Raw genomic sequence first — 18,911 nt, forward strand, 5'->3', positions numbered from 1 at the left:
TAGAAGAGCTCACAAGCTCTTGAGGCTATTAGAGAAGCTCACAAGCTACGAAGAGGAAACTATTCCTCTTCATAGTTTCTTTGTGGCATCACCAGTTTTATTATAAAATGGAAGTTTCTTGTTTTCTGTCCTCCTTGAAGTTTTAATACAACCTACAAAACCTACTTGAGTTTTCTACAATAACTTGGCAGCAATACCAAATGTATGGGCAGAAAACTGCTTGGGGTAAGGTCTGTGACCACTGTACATCTGCCTTATTTCAAGTATTTTAAGAATTGAAAGGAGCACAAATGTAATTTTTATGACTGAAGGTCTTTTCCAAGATGTAATGCTTAGGTAAAATTTCCCAGCAAAGGGTGTCTGGATTTCCTGGATCTTCTTCGAGCTATGCTCTAGATTTGGATGGCCCTGATGAAGAATTCTCTCTTCAGCACTTAACGTCCTACTGTCTGTGTTTCAGATGCAGATGATTGGTGACTTGTACTTCAAAATTGGTCATTACTTCAGCTTAGCTCTGTTCTATGACTTCAAAAATACGGGACCAAAGCTTCCACATGGCCTGAAACAGTGAAGGGACGGTCACATTTATTAGAACAAACCTGGGTAACTTTTACTGGCAGGCACAATGCAGCTGCAATGACACCAAACCCACTGGAAGGATGCCACCCTGGGATGGTGTAAGCAGGGAAGGAGCTGGCATGTAAGGAAGCATTCATGTCCCATCTCCCAGACCTACAGGACATGCGATGCTCTTCTCAAGCTGGCCAAAGATACATCTCTGGGTGTCAGAAACAAAGGCTCATGGAGAAAACATATCTTGTCAGCTATTGGGGAACGCCAGAAGACGTATCCACGTTGGTTACAGGTCCAATGCCTGGGCCTCCTGTGCTGCAGGAAGCGAGCACGGAGGTCTGACGGGAGACCTTGGCCACAGAGGCCATGAATGCCACTTCAGTGCTCCAGCTGGGTTCCAGCCCTGGCTGCAGCCCTGTGGGTCACTGGCTAATGTCACACACAGGAATTTGGCAAGCACATGCACTTCTGCTCAGCACAGGGGCCATGGGAGACCTGTCCTCCTCTGGATGGCTGGTTGAAGTTATCTTGAGAATCTCAAGATACTTTGGTCTCAAATTCAGGTTTTTTTAAACTTACTGTTACAGATCTCCAACCACCAGAAACGTTTACAGGCATGACAGCTTCAAGGGCTGAGTCTTGTTTAAACCAGTGGCTTAGCTGGTTTGGGGTTGTTTTTTTTTAAATCACAGAATGAATTTCCTGTAGGCAATCTGATACCCTACCAGGAGGAACAGCCACATGACCTGGGTGCTCCGGGAGATGTGAAACACACTGACATTAATAAGTGACACGGGGCTGGGACCAGCCTCCAGCAGTGAGGCCACCTGGCAGGGAAACAGTGGCTGCTACGTCCTGGGAACAGTCCCTGGTACAAGCTGACTTCCAAACCCTCTATGGGCACCGTTTGACGCTGCGCACATTGGCTTGTGAACAGTGCTTGATACCAACAAGGAGACACGACAGCCAGCCAGACCCCCGTGCTTGAAATATACTCCTGAACTATTTAATTGATTAGAAATACAGTCACTGTAGCTGCTGGCCATGGGTTCAGCAGCCCATTTCTCCCAGCTGGTTCACAGAGCCATTAAAAAAAGGAAACAGTATTGATTCCTGTGTACACCAACCATCTTATTCAATACTGGGCTTGTCTAAAAGAACAGGGAAGTGAGAACAAGGGGTTTGGCGCTTACCCTCACAAGAACTCTTCTTTCTTATTACATTGTACACCACAATATTATCTCAAAGTGGTCCATATTTTCCCACTTTCCCTCCATTTTTATTAGTCTTATGTCAGTATAATGGCATTGGTCAATAATTGAATAAACACAATTTTTTAGCTTGAAGTTATCATACACAGCAATAAAAGGAAATGAAACTCAAAACAAAAAGATGACCATTGCCAGGATAATGCTTCAGAATATCACAACAACCAGCTTGCAAATCAGGAGCGTGCCTTCAAACACAGGCAGTATATCATTTATTTCTGGAAAAATACCATTGAGTCTGAGGTGTAAATACATGCACACACACCACTTTTTGAAACCACTGTTTGCACTTTCTAATCCACATGCTAAACACAAACACAGATCACTAAGCAATTATCCATGCCCTTTGCTTCTCCTGTCTCCAGAATTGTTGTCAGTGGTTGTTTATCTACTTATCCCATATAATTTTGTATACAAAACACTTGCCTACGCATTTAATACAGGTTTTGTGCTTAACATGTGTCTAACAGTTAACACCCATATAACACTTTTTTCTAAAAGAATTTGACTCTTAAAACCATGTAAAAATGTCTGCTCATGTCAAAAAGGCCATGTGAACACAAGTTTGATTTTAGAGCACAGGAAGGACCACGGGAAACAACAACCAAGGCAGACCAAGCTGTTGGTTAGGTTTAGCCATACTTCCTGCTGGTAACCTCAATAATTGCAATCCTTGGGCCATCCATTCAGGTGTGTTCACGCCTCATAAAAACCAGACAACAATGTTCATGCCTGCTTCCTTGAAGAAGAGGTTTTAGGTCATCAGGTTTTTAGAAGAAGGAATATAAGCTGTGATCAAAAGGGTTCTGTGGATGAAACTAGTTGGAGATGACAACTTCTTGGCTTGGTTTCCTGGTCTCAAAAACTTACTAAGGAAATCCTCACCAGGCTTCTCTCTCATCTACTAAAGAACAAAGGAAGAAGGGAAAGAAGGAGCAAAAGCATCTGAAATCACAGAGGAGCTTTCAGAATTCAGATGAAAGTCATGCATTTTTCAGCCACTACAGCATGTAATTTTTTTTAAACAATCAGTACATGCACAGCTCCCTTTTCCTACTCCTTTCTCTGGAATATAATATGGGTTAGCAGCAGTATTTGTGGAAAAGTTTATTCCTGGAAACCGAAGGAGCTTGGCCAACAACATTCACAGCATTTCTTATTTAACAAAAAACCCCCTACCCTTACTTTTCATCTTCCACTCCAAAATCAACACTTTGGAACCTAAATTCGTGGTACAAGCTACCAAGGGATTTTGTCCCTTCCCCTGGTCTTGTGCTCCCCAACCATATTAGCAACCATAAAGAGTGTGCAAAAGGGAAGACGAAATGCCAAACACCAGAGGTCTCAAATACACCCCCAGAGCAAAGCCTGCAGCTAGGCAGCCTGTAGAAATCCTGCCTGCAGAACAGCTGAGAGAAGATCTCTGCAACAGCCCATCCCAACACAGCTCCTCACCTGCTGGTGCTTCACAGCTCAGACTGCCATGGTACTCCAAACACCACAGCAAGGTCGCTGTAATTTTATGTGCTTTGGCCTTTTGGCTACAAATGAACTTGACAACAACAGAGATCAGAGTTTCACACTGGAAGTTCAGTGTTTGTATGGGTCTGTCCTTGCTGGAAATCTGGCAGGATCATTTATCAGTTAATATTTTCAAAGCATGATGATGGATTAATTTATCTGCACTCCTTTACTGGCAGTTACAGAAGTTACCAAGAAGAGATCAGTTTATGAAGTCTGATTCATTTCCTGAAGAGAAGAGACTGAATTCTTCGTTGGAAATGGATTTGTGCCTATACATTGTGTAACCAACCCCTGTATGTAACACATAATGCCAAGTTTAGTGGTCTACCACCCACTGCAGCTGATACTCTTACATGAACTGCTTTCCCTGCTTGCTCCTGCCTGAGGGAATCCAGCATAGGTCCATTCTTAGCTGCCAATGCCAGCTCATGCAGTCTCAAAAACTTCAGATGTAACAGAACTTAGAAAACTTGAGGTAATATCAGACAGCAATAAAACTCCCAGCTGCTAAGGCAACACACATGACAGCCGAGGCAAGGCTTTGGTAGACCCAAAATACTCTTTTCAGGCTGAATTGTAGTTGTTCTGACAGAATGGGACATAGGTCTCAATGGAGCAGAATAAAATACGTCACTTGACTGCTGCAAAAAGTATTAATTTCCTAATTTCAGTAATTAAATTGTATCAGGAGCCAATAAAGTCAAAGTTGTCAATTTTGATTTGACAGATACATTACCTCTTCACCCTCTGCCCTCAGCACAATTAACGTTGACACTGCTCCAATCCTCTTTTCCCCATGTTAGTACTACCACATTGCCCTACTTAGATCTCTAGTTTTTATCAGTATTTGTTTCTGCCTATGCTAAAGTAAATTGTTCCCATGGCAGATTAAAAGCATAGAGAACATTTATCTCTAGCAGAAAAACACAGGACTACTCACTATTCACAGCAAGACCCTTTCACTTCCCATTAAGCTCCTGGCCAGGAGAAAGCAGGTCATGGTGAAGCCTGATCAAGTGCCACAGGAGCATGAAGCAATGGGACCAACCTGACAAGAACAGGCACAAGGGCTATGTGCCTGATGCTGGAGAATAGCACAGGCATGACCTTTCTTGCTGGACTTTCAGTAACTGCAGAAGGACAACCATCCTTTGACAACTGCTTATTGTTGGTGGAGTTGCTGAAAGTGAGTGAAGCCAAGGAATTATTCCTAAATCCAAACAAGATGTGTAGAGGACCTCCACTGCCATCAAAATGCTGCAGCTGCCTTTAGCCAACCCTGCATGCAGCAAAAGATAGGCTGGACCACAGGCCACTTGCCATAAAGCTGAAAGCATCTCCTTGGAAATCCTACTTTTATTCTATACAACTAATACACATGGTGCTGCAAAACATTAAGCCTTTGAAATGTCAGTTTGAACTGTTCATTGGATGACTCCACAGCCCACATTTGCTCTTGCAAAACACAGAGCTGAGAGGAGAGGCTGAGTTTTTCTCTTTATCAGATGGGGAAAAGGAAGGGGGTATGGGAGTGAGAAGATATTGATTAATAACACTTAGAATCAAGAAGAAAATTATAAAGTGAGGATAATTTGGCACATAAGCAAAATGAGTGCAAAATTAAAGGCCTCACAAAGTGTTCCACAAAGCAGATGCATCTCCTTCTTAAGAATACAATTAAAGCTTTATTTGCTATTATAAGTGAATTTGAAGCCAAAGGTAAATTTACCACACTTGCACTCACTGCTAGAGGTGCAAAATCTAATCTCTCACGTTCTCAAAATGGGCAAGGATCTTCTCTCCATATCCCTTAAGGACAAAGCACTGTACTTGTTCTGTCACCTGAATCCAGATAATTCAACCTGATGGCAAAATAGGCCACTTCACATAAGGACAGCCTTTTCTCAGATTTCTCTCCACAGGACTCCACTCCTAATGAAACCATGATTACATTCCTATAAAGGTCAAAAGCATTGCTTTCTGGGGCTGATCGATCACTACTGTTATTGCAAAAACCTGCTAAGTACATTGATCTTTCACCTCACAATAGGAGGGTATGGTTCAGGATTTGGAGAATAAAAGACAACATTGGACAAAACTTTGCAGTAAACTTGGCAGCAGAACAGCAGTGCTTTAACCCAGAACTGTGCTTTGGCATTGCCTTCGATTCAGTGCTCCAAACCTTAAGAGTTCCCTGAAAAACTTAATTTAAGTGGTGAATACACATGATGTGACAAGCAAAGCCCATATGTTCAAAGTCTGGCCAAGGTTAGTTACACAATGCTATTTCCTGCAGCCTGACTAAGAGAAAAATTGAAACAACACATTTTTTAGCCCAGCCTCCACAACTGTTCTCCCTCTCATGAGGATGAAGGCAGTATTTTGTCCATCTCAAATTTTGGCACAGTCTAATTTGTAAAATGTATTATTTGTTTCCTGACAGTCCAATATCAATTTTGGTCATTATTTATGCACAGTTTCAAGCCATCAGGCATGCAGATTGTGACATATGAAGAACCCCAAGAGATGCATATGGCTTTGTTATTATGTAAAGGTCCCTGCCTGGAGGGTTGTCTGGTAAACTTGCCCTTTCCTGCTTCTTCTTTCACAAAATTGTCCCTTTCCTTCTTCAGGATTGCTCCAGCCACTCACCCAAACTGCTTGCAAGGGTACCTTCAATTCCTGTGTGGACGTTTGTTTTACAGTTTTCCCATTCACATAATTTCTTTACCTCACAAAAGTATAAAGAAGGAAGCTTTGTTTTCTCTTTCCTAAAATGCTCCATAAGACAAGGCTCTGCTGAACAGGATGCACCCTGCTATGCATCCTCAATACTCCATGCCTGCTGCTCCTATTCCCTCCCATGCCATCCTGTCACATCCAGCAGTGCATGGCTGCATCCATCACTCCTCACACGGTACGCAGAAAGGAAACAGCTGTGTTTTTTCTTGCTTCTGGTCTTGCAAGAGACTGCATTATGGACTGCTGCAATTCTTATCAAATCCCTGGGCAAATACATGCAGATTCCCGAAGCTTTATACAAACCCACTCATATTTGGGCAGAGTGTGAAGCAAAAAGAGCAAAGCAGTGTTTTTAGGTAAATAATCCTTCAGTGTCTGAGAGGTTACAGTGCACAGAACACAGTGATGCACAGAAGACACTTGTACAAAAGCCAGTTGCTCCCCTTAGGGCATTGCTCATCATTTAAGAAGCTTTTAGAGCTCCTGACCATGGAAGCACCAAGAAGCGCCAACGCAGTGCCAGCATTATGCCCCCCTACTCTCTCCTTTCCATTTGATCTATGAGCTGCCAAGTATTTTCTGATTTATCCCAGGGCTGTTACAAACACCATTTTACAAAAGTTGTGCCACTTTTGAGTAATTCTCTTCCACATAGTATCACATAGCTAAAAGATCTTGCTGGGAAATCTATGCACAGATCAGTGTTGGCAGATACCATGCAGGCACCAGCACAGCTGGAGAGAGGGAAAGAAAAGAGTCTGTCTCAGTAAACAAAATAGTGTAAAGTAGCTCAAACAAGCTACTGACATATTTCTATTGTGCTACAATGGTCACATGCTATTTGAGAGCTTCAGTCTGCTAAGTGACCCACAATGAAAGGTCAGCCTTACTTATATAGCTCAGTAGCTTCAAAACCATTGCAATTCCTTTAGTTTAAGATATTGCAGCCATTTTGTGTTGCAGCATCGCTGCCTCCTCCAGACATCCTTATCTTGAGGAGAAAAACCAACAGGTTTCCTGCAACAGTGCATTTTTAGTTATATGCCATCTCTGTCCTGCATGGACTCCATAACTGGCATTTGTTTTTCCTTCAGGGTCCACAGGCCATGCACAGAGGTGGCATTGTGCAGTCAGTCCCCTCTTGGCGAGAAGCACTGTTCAGCTGCAGAACTGGAGAGACTGCAGGGGAAGGTCACCAAGCCTGAGAGACGTGAGACACTGATGAGAGATCCAGTCTCTGTGTAAACAGATGCCAGGGAAATTAAGATGGGGTCAGGGAAGACAAGCAGAAAAATGAGAACTGGTTAATATGGGAAGCAGATGCATCATCCCAAAACTTGCTGCATCAAGAACACTGTTCAGCAACAGGCAGAAAAAGAGGCTATCAGGAGGTTAAAAGAAGATGTATTAAGTAGCTCTTCTTATTTCAAATAAAGCTTGTAAGATAAGAGAAATTCACTCACATGTTTTATAGAAAGAATAATCTCTAAAACAGAGAGGGGACTAAAAGTCATTGCACCCCTAACTCGAATGGCTCAAGCACCTAAGGTTCCACTCTATCATGCTGCCCAACTGTGCTGCTGAAGCTGGGTCCAAGTCACATCAGAACACATTTTTGCAGCTGTTGTCTTGAAATCAAGACATGAACTTCATCACAGGGGCCCTTAGCTCAGAACGACACAACTGAAGAAGTTTCATCAATCTGTGCATTGACCTACATGAGCTAGTAGTTTCAGGACAGCTCAGATCAGAGAGATGATACTAAATGCTTGTGCTTTAAATCTTTCACTGACACACAGGAGGAGAGCATCTTTAAGGCAAGGGATCCACAACCTCGGACAAACCTCAAGAGGCAGTGGCAGAAAGTGGCGCAGAGAGTAAAAAAGCACAACGTTGCAAGGTCTCCCACGAGTTAATAAGTGGTGTTTATCACTCCCAACAAGCACTCAGCAGGACATTTTATGTGCTAGTCTCAGATTTTGGCATCTCAACAGGATACATGTTAGTCAAATCCGGAACAAGTACTTTTCAACATCTGCAACAATGTCTGTTTCCAAGCACTTTTGGACCTCCTATCTTCTCTCTTAAGCCTCTTGCCAGCATCCACTTCTTCCTTGCAAACAGCCAGCACTAACCTCCACCCTGACCTTTATTCCAAACACACACTCATCTAATTACGACATATCCAAAAAACTTAGTTTAAAAACACACACAAAATAAGAGAGCAACCAAATTCCATCTACGGCACTAGGTCTCTTCAATTCCTACCAACAATTTTATTGGTGACTGATGTTTTTACCAAAATTTAAAGAACCTCCTGGCAGGAACAAGTCCTTTTACACTTGAAAAAGCATCCACACCTTCTGCCTTGCTTGAGCTACTGCTCATACTGCAATCACCTGGGTGTGAAACCTACAGGCTTAGACTGATAAACACACACAGACAGCAACAAAATCAGTTCTCACAGCACCTGCACTTCTGCTGTGAACCAACAGCCACACACAAGGCAGAGCAGAAATCTGTAATTCTTATCTAAGCACAGTGATGTAACCCTGTGCTTAGATAAGAATTACAGACCTGTACAGCAACCACACTGCTGGGCAAAGCAATCACTTTCTACCACAAAGCAATCACTTTCCACCACAGGAGAAAGGAAACTCAGTTTACCAAGGGTCTGTGGGCCCTTGCACCCTGCTTGAATACAGCACTGTGTGAAGAATCCCACCTTTCCATCAGAGCTTTTTCACAGGCATGAACTATGACACTGTATGCTCAATGTTCTGGATCTGGACAGGAAAACCACAAGGAGAAAAAGATTGCTTTTGATATACTTGAGGATGGAAAGATCACGGTTCTCCATGTTAGAAGTCATGTCAGCACAAAGCCAAAGACAACTCCCACATTTCTTGTCACATACACATATTCCCATTCCCAGTCCACTGTTAGTTTAGCAAAGAGATTTTCATTTACACAAGATGGACATTAAGTTGTCATGCCCCCTAAAAAACCTGCTCGTTAGCACACCCAGAACACAAGCCTTGGACAACAGCTGAAGTTCACATCTGTATTTAAAATCCTCAAACTGTAAACCAAACTTAGCAATACAAAACTCTGCATAGTTTTCTCTATGTGACATGAAGACACTAATAAGATAGGCAGTCTGGGCTCACTGTTTATACAGTGATCCCTATGAAGAAGCTGAGACAACTGAGTTCAAAAAGAACTTAAGATAATACAAGGTAATAGAGAAGACAAAGGTCTCTACTCCCTCAATACACACACACACAAAAAAAGCTATCTGATAAGGGATAAATATTTTTCTCCTATATCTTGTCACCAAGAGACTAGAATGCCCATTTTTAAAACAAAAGGATTTTGACAATTTTCAGTTGACTGTGAAAACTTTTACCTCTTGTTAACAGTTCAAGGAGAACAGTTCTTGACTGCAACACGTACATTTAGGAGGTGTGTAGCATGGAAGTGAGCACAGAACTCCCACCCACAAGAGGGCACAGACAAGAGTTCGTAATTACCAGGAAAGCTGTTTACACCAGCCTCTGTGAAAGTTTTCCTTACTTACAATCCAGCTAGGGGTAAAAAGAGAGCTATTGGCAAAGTGCAGGTTTACCACGATGACACCCAGCCCCTCCTGCCAGTCTCGCACGGTGACACACGATCAGCACATGGGTGACACACGATCAGCACCTCTCAGAGGCCCAGCTGAACTGGCACTCACAGCACTGGCAGGCTCTTCAGGCTCTTGAGAAACACACGAGTGTGCCAGCACCAGGAGAACTGCTTGCACTGAGAGCTGGCTGAGTCAGTGCCCTTGTCCCACCGTATCCCATGCTCAGGTAAGATTAATGACACTAAATCTTCTCTGGAGCACGGAGTTAGATATGTCTGAACTTGACATGCCAGTGACCTACTTTTCAGACATGCCCAACACCCACGTCTCCCTCTGAAGGCAACAAAAGACAAGGTGCTGTGCAACTTTGAAACAGAAGTGCATGCTTTTAACACTGAGGAAGATGATGACAGCTTAGGATCAGCCGTGCACATTAGGAAAATCCCACTCTAGCTCCACATGAGCATACACTGCTATGGATCACTCAAGACTCTACATATATCTCTGTTGATTCCATGGCAGGGAAAGAGCATGGATGAGAGCTAGTAACTTCTTAGAGTCATCCTGCTTTAGATTTACACATTCCTGGACATCAAATTTTGTGACTATTTTAACTCTCACCTGTCTAGACAGGTGCATCCTTTTTCTTAGAAGAAAGACACAAAATACCTTATCCCTCCAAGGCATACCAGCTGTACTGTAGATACAGGCTCAGTCTATTTTGCCCAGATGTAGAATTAGAAAATCCACTAAGATTAGGAGACAATGAACATCACTCAATTATCACAAGTGACCAGGATTCAGAAGAGAAAATCTATGTGCATCACCTGTACAAATGACACAGACTAAAAAGAAACTCCAACCCTGTTGTGTATACAAAGTTTTGAGAATCTAGTTAAATATGTAAACCTGCTTCGCCCCCCGCTCCCCCCGATTCCTTCTTTTCCCCCTACTTTGTCTTTCTTTATGAGGAATAACCACACTCTCTATTATTACATAGTTTTAATTTTATTTCTTAAAATATATGCACGTATGTGCTACAAACACGCATGGCTATATAATCCATGACTATGTCTGCCAGCCAAAGCTAAAACCACTTTTGTGTCTTTTAAAACCAGATAACACCACTAGTGCCATACAAAATTGGGTCCAGAGACCAAGCTAGCTCCTGCTTTTAAAGGTTTAGGTCCACAGGGCCACATCATGCAGCAAAGAAAATCTTTAAAGTGGCACCTAGCTGTTGGGTATGCAAAGACTACCAGCAACTTCAATAATGATGTGTTCAGCCGTTTACCAGCAAAACAATTCCTCCTTCAGGTACAGAAGATCCCCAGCCTGAAGTAATTGCTGGAGATGTCAAGTCATTCCAGCTGAAGTTCTCTGCAGAGGTTTCAGAACATTTTCCTCATGTGAGCAGTGCATATCACAGGCTGGGAAATGTGGACAAAACTCACTTATTTGGTTAACAAGTAAAAGGACAGATAACATCACCATAACGATCTTTAACAGTTTCCAGGAAGCTCTAAAAGCCCTCCACATTCCGTGGCCATTAAACAACCACATCAACACTGACAGGAGAAGGCAGGTCCAAACAGGAAAAGGTGCCATAAGGATCAGCACAAGCCTAATCATAATACACGGGTATTGAAAGTCTGACAAATTATGCTTTCACCCCAGGTAGCCTAAAACCTGCAAGTTAGACACCCAACCTCCTACTCTTCCAAGTCAGTTTTAGACTCTTAATCTTTTAATTACAATAGAAATGCTAATCCAAGCAGGAAATGAGAGACCCATCAACCAGCATCTTCATGTCTGAATAAATAAAAGGCAGGATCACAGCTTGTGTCATAGCATGTCAAGGATGCTGCAAACAAGTCCCGCAAGCAGGCACATTACCTGGTTAATTCCTTTAAACAGAAAATAGCCTGGGAACCTCCAGACTTTTCTAGTGTGAAACTCCTGACTTCTTTGTCACTGCTAGCTTATGGAAGCTGACATCTCAGTGGAAATAAAGATGTCTCATCAATCCCCTTCCCTACATAGAAATATCAAACTGGAGCATCAACCTGTCATCAACAACTAAAGTTACTTACTTTTGCTAAGGTGAGGGAAAATTGAGAGAGACATCTATATGAGAGGAAATAAAGTTCAGGAATACCTTCCTACAGGTAAAAAGAATTGGCTAAGTAAGCCTAACAAGCTACAATGAACCAAAACAAGCTCAAGCTTTATTCAACGTTACTTTAAATACATTAAAATGTGAAGACAATAAAATTGTGATCACATAACAATGTAAAACTCTACTTGAAGGTTCCTTTGACCTTATACTTGTTTTAAGTAGCTCAGCTCCTCCTGCAAGCAGGCATATGAGAGTTCACTTGGAGACCTCAGCTTCGGTGAACTTAAATGATCCTAAATTTGCACATATTTGACAGCTGAAAACTAAGTCACAGTGAGGACAACGATGAAAGAAAATATTGTCAGTTTTTCAGAAAGCCTGCAGAGACATAAAAGTAGACACTCAACAGAACAGGTATCCATGAGAAACAGTCCATCCAAATACCTGTATCAAAACATATTGACATGCTGGTCAACTACATGTGTCTTTCAATCTTAGGACACAGGTTACACAGTACACCTGAGCTGCAAAGAAACCCCGCCTAAAATAACTATTTATAGATGCTGCAAGAAAAACAAACACTTATTTTGAAATAAAAGATTTCCAAGATAGAATTTTGAAGCTGCAGAGCTGAATTAAGTTTGAGCTCTTTCAGAAGAGACAGAGTTGCCCCTGGGCAGCCTCCGTTCCTGCAAAGCCCTGCTAAAGGGCCTGAAAGCATTCTCCTCCTTGGCAGCTTTTCAACACGGGGTTTAACTCCAAGATCTTATCGCCGATACACGGTATTTTTAAACAATTACCAAGAAACGTTTGGAGAGGGGAAACGGGAACCAAAACTACTGTTTCAGCCAATGCCACCACAATCTTCAGGCAAGGTCAAAGATCTCCACAGACTGCCCGGCAATCCTCGTGATGAAGGGGATCTCGAATCCCATTTTTCTCACGCTAAGAAAAGTCACTCAGGTCCTGCAATTTTCAGCGGCGCCCCAGCCCGGTCACTGTCCTGACCCACACAGAGGCGGAGGAGGAGCGCGACACTTCGCTGGAGACCCTGCTCCAGGCTCCTTCCCCTCCGGGACGTCATGTGTCTGCCGAAAGCAATGTCCCCATGCTGGACCATCGCCACCCTGACGCTAGCCCGGGCTCCGAGCGGCGGAGTCCACAGTGGCACAAGGATGCTGGTGGTCTGCCTCCCCCATCCCTTCGCGGCGGGACCCGCCGGGGACGGGGGATCACCGTCAGGACCCCGCGCCGCGGGCCCAGCGCTGCCACCATCACCGGCAGCAGTGCTGGGAGCTGACGGACCCCCGCCGCGGCCCCGCCGAACACCCGCTCCCGGTACCTGTCCTCCGAGACGCTGATGACCCCGTCCTCCTTGGGCACTATCGCTGCCATGTTCACCACATCCTGCGAGCCCTCCACTTTGTTGAGCAGGAGGGGTTTGCGAGTCAGCGCCTTGGGCTGGGGCTCCGCCGCCATGGGGCCGGCGGGCACCGCCGCTGCCGCCGGAGGAGGCTACGGCCGGGGGAGGGAGGGAGGGAGGGAGGGAGGCGGCCCGCAGTGCCGAGGCGGAGGAGGGACTTGCCGGAGCCGGGCGCTCCCTGGGAAGCGGGGACAGCGCGGCGGCACCGCCCCCGAGCGGGCAGGGCCGGGCCGGGCCGGGCCGGGCGGGGCGGGGCGCGGTGCGCGGAGGGGCGGGAAATGGCGGACCCCGCCGCCATCTCGCAGCGCGCGGCTGTGGAGCGGCGCCTTGGCGAAGGGAAAGCTGCGGTCCGGCGGCGGTGGGAGCGCTCCTCTCCCGCCAGGGCTGCCCTCCCGGCGCCGCGGGCTCGCCCCGGGGGCAGCCCGGGGAGCGCGCCCCTCTCTGAGCCGTGCCCGGTTATGGACTGTCGGTACCGTGCGGCTCCGTGCGGTCCGTCCCACGCTGCTGTGGCTGCCGGGCACAAAAAACCCCACGACTAAAGATTAAGCGGAATGTTGCGCAAAAGTAGCTGCACCTCTGTGTTTACATTCCCCTATCTTAGTTTTTCCTGGGACTGAAGGTAAACATGGGATTTCTGCTGCTGCATTAGACAGGGACGCTGGCGGGCAGGGCTGCGCCGCGGCGCCAGCAGAAATTCCCTTTCAGAAAGCTTATTCCCAAGGGAAACGCAGCAGACTTCCAGCAGCTCGTTTTCATCAAGCGCCTTCTTTTCACTCGCTTTTCCTGACAGATTCATTGAGCTCCAGGAAAGTCAGATCACTTGCCCAAAGCTCTGTGCTGAAACCAGTGAAAAGGCAGCTTCTTCCCGAGGCATATGCCAAACTTTCATAATCTGTCTCGAAAGATTCTGGAAAATCATGCTCAATGTCTGAGCTGCTGTCCTACATTGCAGAAGTTGTCAGCAGATTGGAAAGCGCTATATCAGCTGCAACTTTACATTTACCCACACAAAGCCCAACGAGCAGTGGTTTTCTTGAAAAAGAAAAAAAAAAAAAGGTATGAAAAAAATCCAAGATCGGGAGGTTAAAGTCTTTTTCTAGAAGTAGAACACAGCAGTATCCGCAATAGGACAAATCTTGATTTGTCTACTTCTATGTAGTAGACAGAGGCAACAGAGGAAAGATAAAGTCAATTCCTTGTGACAGAAATGAAATGTCACGATATTTAGTAATCTTTTAAACAAACCAGCAGTGTCTGCAGGACCACATTAAGACATTTAAGCTTTCTCAACTAAACATGACAGGTCCACAAGTGTACTGTAGAGGGAAAGGTCTGGTCAGCAACAGCTGGATTACAGGAAATGAATCTGCAGTCTCAAACTGTTTCCCTGAGGATGTGTGATTGGACTAGATAATATCTCTTCCTCATCATTCTTAGTAGGGAGCTACTGTTGAAGAGTCAAAGATCCACCCTCTTTCTGCTGTGGATGATCCTGCAGTCCTAGGCTAGACCTACAGATAGAAATGCTTGTCTCACTGCTTGGTGAGGTATGAGGTACTCTCTGAAGATTGATACACTTGTTAGTTTTCAGAATATATCTAAAAATGTCTTTTATATTGAAGTCTGGTAAGGTCTACTGACCTTGCAGTAGTTTGCTCTCAAGATTAGGCATTTTGGATCACTGCCAGATAAACAGGGGCTGAGCGTGTGCTGGAGACAGCAGGCTGCAGTGCTGTCTCTCTTGGGAGACCCAGAATTCATTTTCCAAAAAGGCTTTTAAGGAAGAATCTAGTTGAGAAAATGAGTGTCTTGATAGGCAAAGGTGTGGGTCACGGGACTGGAAGGAGTTATTTCAGTTGCCTGCTGAAACATAACTCTTCCCAATCATCTTCCCTTGTCTCTCTTATATCCTTAAACAGCCCCAGGTTCCACTATTCCTTCAAGGTTTTTAAGACACTGTTTAGAGGAAAACACTAAAAGGCAGGCATATATTTTGGACTGAAGTGAAATAGTAATATGATAAAATCAAATATATGCTTTATGTAAATGGTTGGTCTTTGGAAATAAGTTAACCTTTGGGGAGAAAGGAAGGAGAGGAAAAAAAAAAAAAGACAACACAATGTAAGAGAGATTCCAGAATTCTGGTGGCTATTCAAGATAAAATTCTTGAGAGCATTTTTTAAAGCTTATCTGTAATGGTGATTTCCTCTGCAAGACCAGGGAAGTAGTTGAATAATAGAAAGGTGTCCTGAGGTTTAGTACATCATTTTACCAGGTGTGCAAACTTGAGGTCAGTGCTCTACTCTCCCTGATGAGATAGGGAGATAGGGTTGAGAAATTATGGCACACAAAAGCAATTTTTCTAAGACTGATGGAGGAAAAAGTAATGTATGGAAACCTGGGGAAAGGAGTATGGGAGACAGAGAAGAAATAGAATGATTTCAAAGTGAGAACCTGGAGCTTCCTCTTGCATTCTCCCTGACAGACTTAGAGTATTGTGATGGTGGAAAAGGCATGGAAATTACCAGCAAGACCTGAGTGTTCTCCCAGGTCTACCACTGTCACACAAAACAATAAAACACCTTTAAAAAACAATTTTCCTATAATGACAGAAAGTTGGTAGCATGTCTTGTGTGACAGTTCAGACAAAGTTAGAATTGCTGTAGACATCAAGTTTAATGAGAACTTAGAGAAGCAAAACTAGGGTAGTTTAGAAAAGTGTTTCCCCATATAACTGAAAAGAAAAATCAAGCAAATAAATCTCATAAATACTTCCTAGAATAACTTTTTTCATTTTCTGTCATAGCTCTCAGGTCAGATTGCATGGATTAAAAATATTGCTAGGACTGAAAGCAGGACAACTTAGTATCTGAATCTGAAGCCAAGAAAAGCAAGCTTTTTCAGTTATTTTTCTGGATTAAAAAATGTTGTAGGATTAAGAATTATAAGATGCTCCTCTGGTATTTGCTTTTTGCAGGAAATTGCAAAAATTATATGATGACATCATTTAAAGGTGATGATGACATCATTTCTTGCCTAGTAGGTAGGCTTGGTTGATGTGAACTTTCTTGGAAGAGTGTATCCACTAGTAAGACAGAATGAAAATCAAGCTGAAAAATGCAGCTTACTTTATATCAAAGTAATATTACCTCATCTTTGGTTCTTAGTGTCATTTCCCTTACTCTGGTGTTCTGGCATGACACCACAGTAAATGAAACATCCATCCCTCTGTTAGTTTTTGCCTTTCTGTCCTTGAGGTGGGCTGATTTTCTCTCTTTTGATTGGGGTAGAGCAGAATTGGGGTCCCTGCCTCTAAGCAGGAGGGTGAGGACAGAACACCCTGGGGAAGCAGCTGTGATGCATTCACACACAGTGGAGCCTCTTTCCATGCCCTTATACTGCATCGGAGTCTTGAAGGACTTTCTCCAATTCCTTATCTGCAGTCTTGATTGGAGTTCAGGAATTGGAGCAAACCGAGTTCCCCATCTTCTCTGGCAATTTGCTTTAAAAGCTTCTCTCTGGCTCCATCTTCTGTTTGGTTGCTTGGGTTTGGGATTGGTTTTTTATGTCTATTTATTTTGCCATAAAAGGGCGAGCTTCTTCCAAGTTTTACATACTGAAGTTGTTTTTAAATGTAGGTGATTGCATCTTGTGTGACAGTCTAGACAAGCAGAGAGAACCCCGACCTGCAGATGGAAAGAGTGGCCCAGAGAGGAGGGAGCTGAAGGTTCCTGTCAGCCCTGTATTCACAAATTCTCCTGTTCTGCAAAGCTGTTACTCTGGTTACAAGATGAGGTAAAATCCTTTGACCAAAAAGCATAGCAACAGGTTCTGTTTTGGTGTAATTGTACTTTTCTGCATAATTATGGCCATTGCATGATCTGGCAATGTAAGTGACATCTCTCATACATTTCAGCTAAAACTGTCAAGCACTGGGGCCACTGAGCAGGCATAGGACAATTTAATGGACAGATTGGTCTTTTTGTGGGTGTTTTGAAAAACAGACCTTTTACAAAGTGCTCAACAATAATAAAAGTAATAGTAAAAGTAATGAAAAGAGGCCTCTAATAAAGAAAAACTGGTTTATGGTGATTAATTTTTAGGCCCAAACTATTCATGCCATTTTGAGGCATTAAGTAATCTGATCCAGTTGCTCTCACCCTGTCAGAAGGGAACTAGTGTGGGAGCAAAACTGCACTTTGACTGATTCAGTGCTGAAATTTAAAATTGCTCTGTTGACAGCAAGCCAGATTTTGGCTTCTGAGGCCTCTTACTTGGTCACCCATGCAAAATCAAAGAACTTACATACACAACAGATAACCACATAAACAAACTAAAAACCATTTGGCAACAAGTAGAGTTGCTTCTCAATAGTCATTGAATACAGTGTTTCACTCTCTCTCATGCTTTTCTTCTCTGCTAGTTCGTAAACTAAATGTTTTCCAGCTTTACGATATATGGGATTTACGATTTCCTCTATACCTGCACTTCTATGCAACTGCAAAAATGCATGCTTAAAATTCTCTCCTTCTCCTGTTTTGTCATCAATGACGGCCTTCATAAGATAGTTAGTGAAAAGTATTTTTAATTTCAGATGCTACATCATTCTTGGAAGACTGTGGAAAACAAATATAGATGAGCTCTTTATATAGGAAGGCAAACTTCATGAAGTACCAAATTGTTCTGTGGAAAATGTGCTTGTCCATCTTGCTTAAATAGTATCAAATATGAAACTTGTTACAAAAATGCACCCTCAAATTTAATCACTGCTCTTTATTTTGCTCCAGATATTTATCAGTCACACAATTAATAGTTTACCACCTATCACACTTCTATTAATAAGCCCTACATGCTCATTGGGACAGTTTTCTTCTGTATTTTATTAGTTTTGATTTATGTGCCCACTGAGAAAATGAGGACCTATGAGAAACAGAGCCTGAATATGCTCTGGGTCAAAGTTATGGAGAGAAAGATTAGCATTAAAAAATAAACATGGCAGTACCACTGTGTAGCACCTTCTCGAGAAAATATATACTCATTTTTAGCTGCCATGCAAGTGCTGTTGGCTTTGTAACTGACTGTGAACGTGTGAGAACAAAAACAGTGATGCTGTGTCAGTGTGTGGGCTACAAATGAGAACTCCTGGCTCATACATTTTGCCCCATAAGCAGTTCTGGCATTGTATGCAGTCTTATTGCTGTTTCTGTTGTCCTCATTGATCCTGCTATAGTGTTACTCACATTTTGGGCACCCAACTTTCTGTAAAAAAACCTCTGTAATTTTATTCACTGTCTTTTTGGTAGAACATGCTGACCACTAATTCTTCTATGCTCATTATTCTCATATTTTTCTAGTCCTAAGGACTAAAGACCTTTCTTTTTTTCTTCCCTAAATCTTCTCTCTGTGATATTGAAGAATGATAAAGTATCATCAGCAAACACAATTGTGTATCTGGAAAATGCATTAAAATCACCTATGTAACCTGCATGAAAGGTAAATAAATTTGTCTTACATAATGCATGAACTATATAAAAACTTTAAATTATTTCCTTTTCTTTCATCTAAAGTGTGCAATTAAGAACATATCCAGGAAATATCAAGGAATATCTTCTTACAATAACTTTTGTACATTTG

At 43.1% G+C, this 18,911-nt stretch overlaps 1 protein-coding gene across 1 annotated transcript in view; it reads right to left on the reverse strand.

Moving 5' to 3' along the window:
• WDFY2 (WD repeat and FYVE domain containing 2) overlaps positions 1–13,372 on the reverse strand; it is a 59,177-nt gene extending 45,805 nt beyond the window's left edge. The window contains exon 1 of the mRNA XM_063149256.1: positions 13,197–13,372. Coding sequence (XP_063005326.1) covers positions 13,197–13,333 — 137 coding nt within the window. The 5' untranslated portion in view covers positions 13,334–13,372. The remainder of the gene's footprint in view (positions 1–13,196) is intronic.
• Between the last annotated feature and the right edge of the window lie 5,539 nt (positions 13,373–18,911).

This window comes from Melospiza melodia, chromosome 2, assembly GCF_035770615.1.
Source record: "Melospiza melodia melodia isolate bMelMel2 chromosome 2, bMelMel2.pri, whole genome shotgun sequence".
Classification (NCBI taxonomy): Eukaryota; Metazoa; Chordata; class Aves; order Passeriformes; family Passerellidae; genus Melospiza; species Melospiza melodia.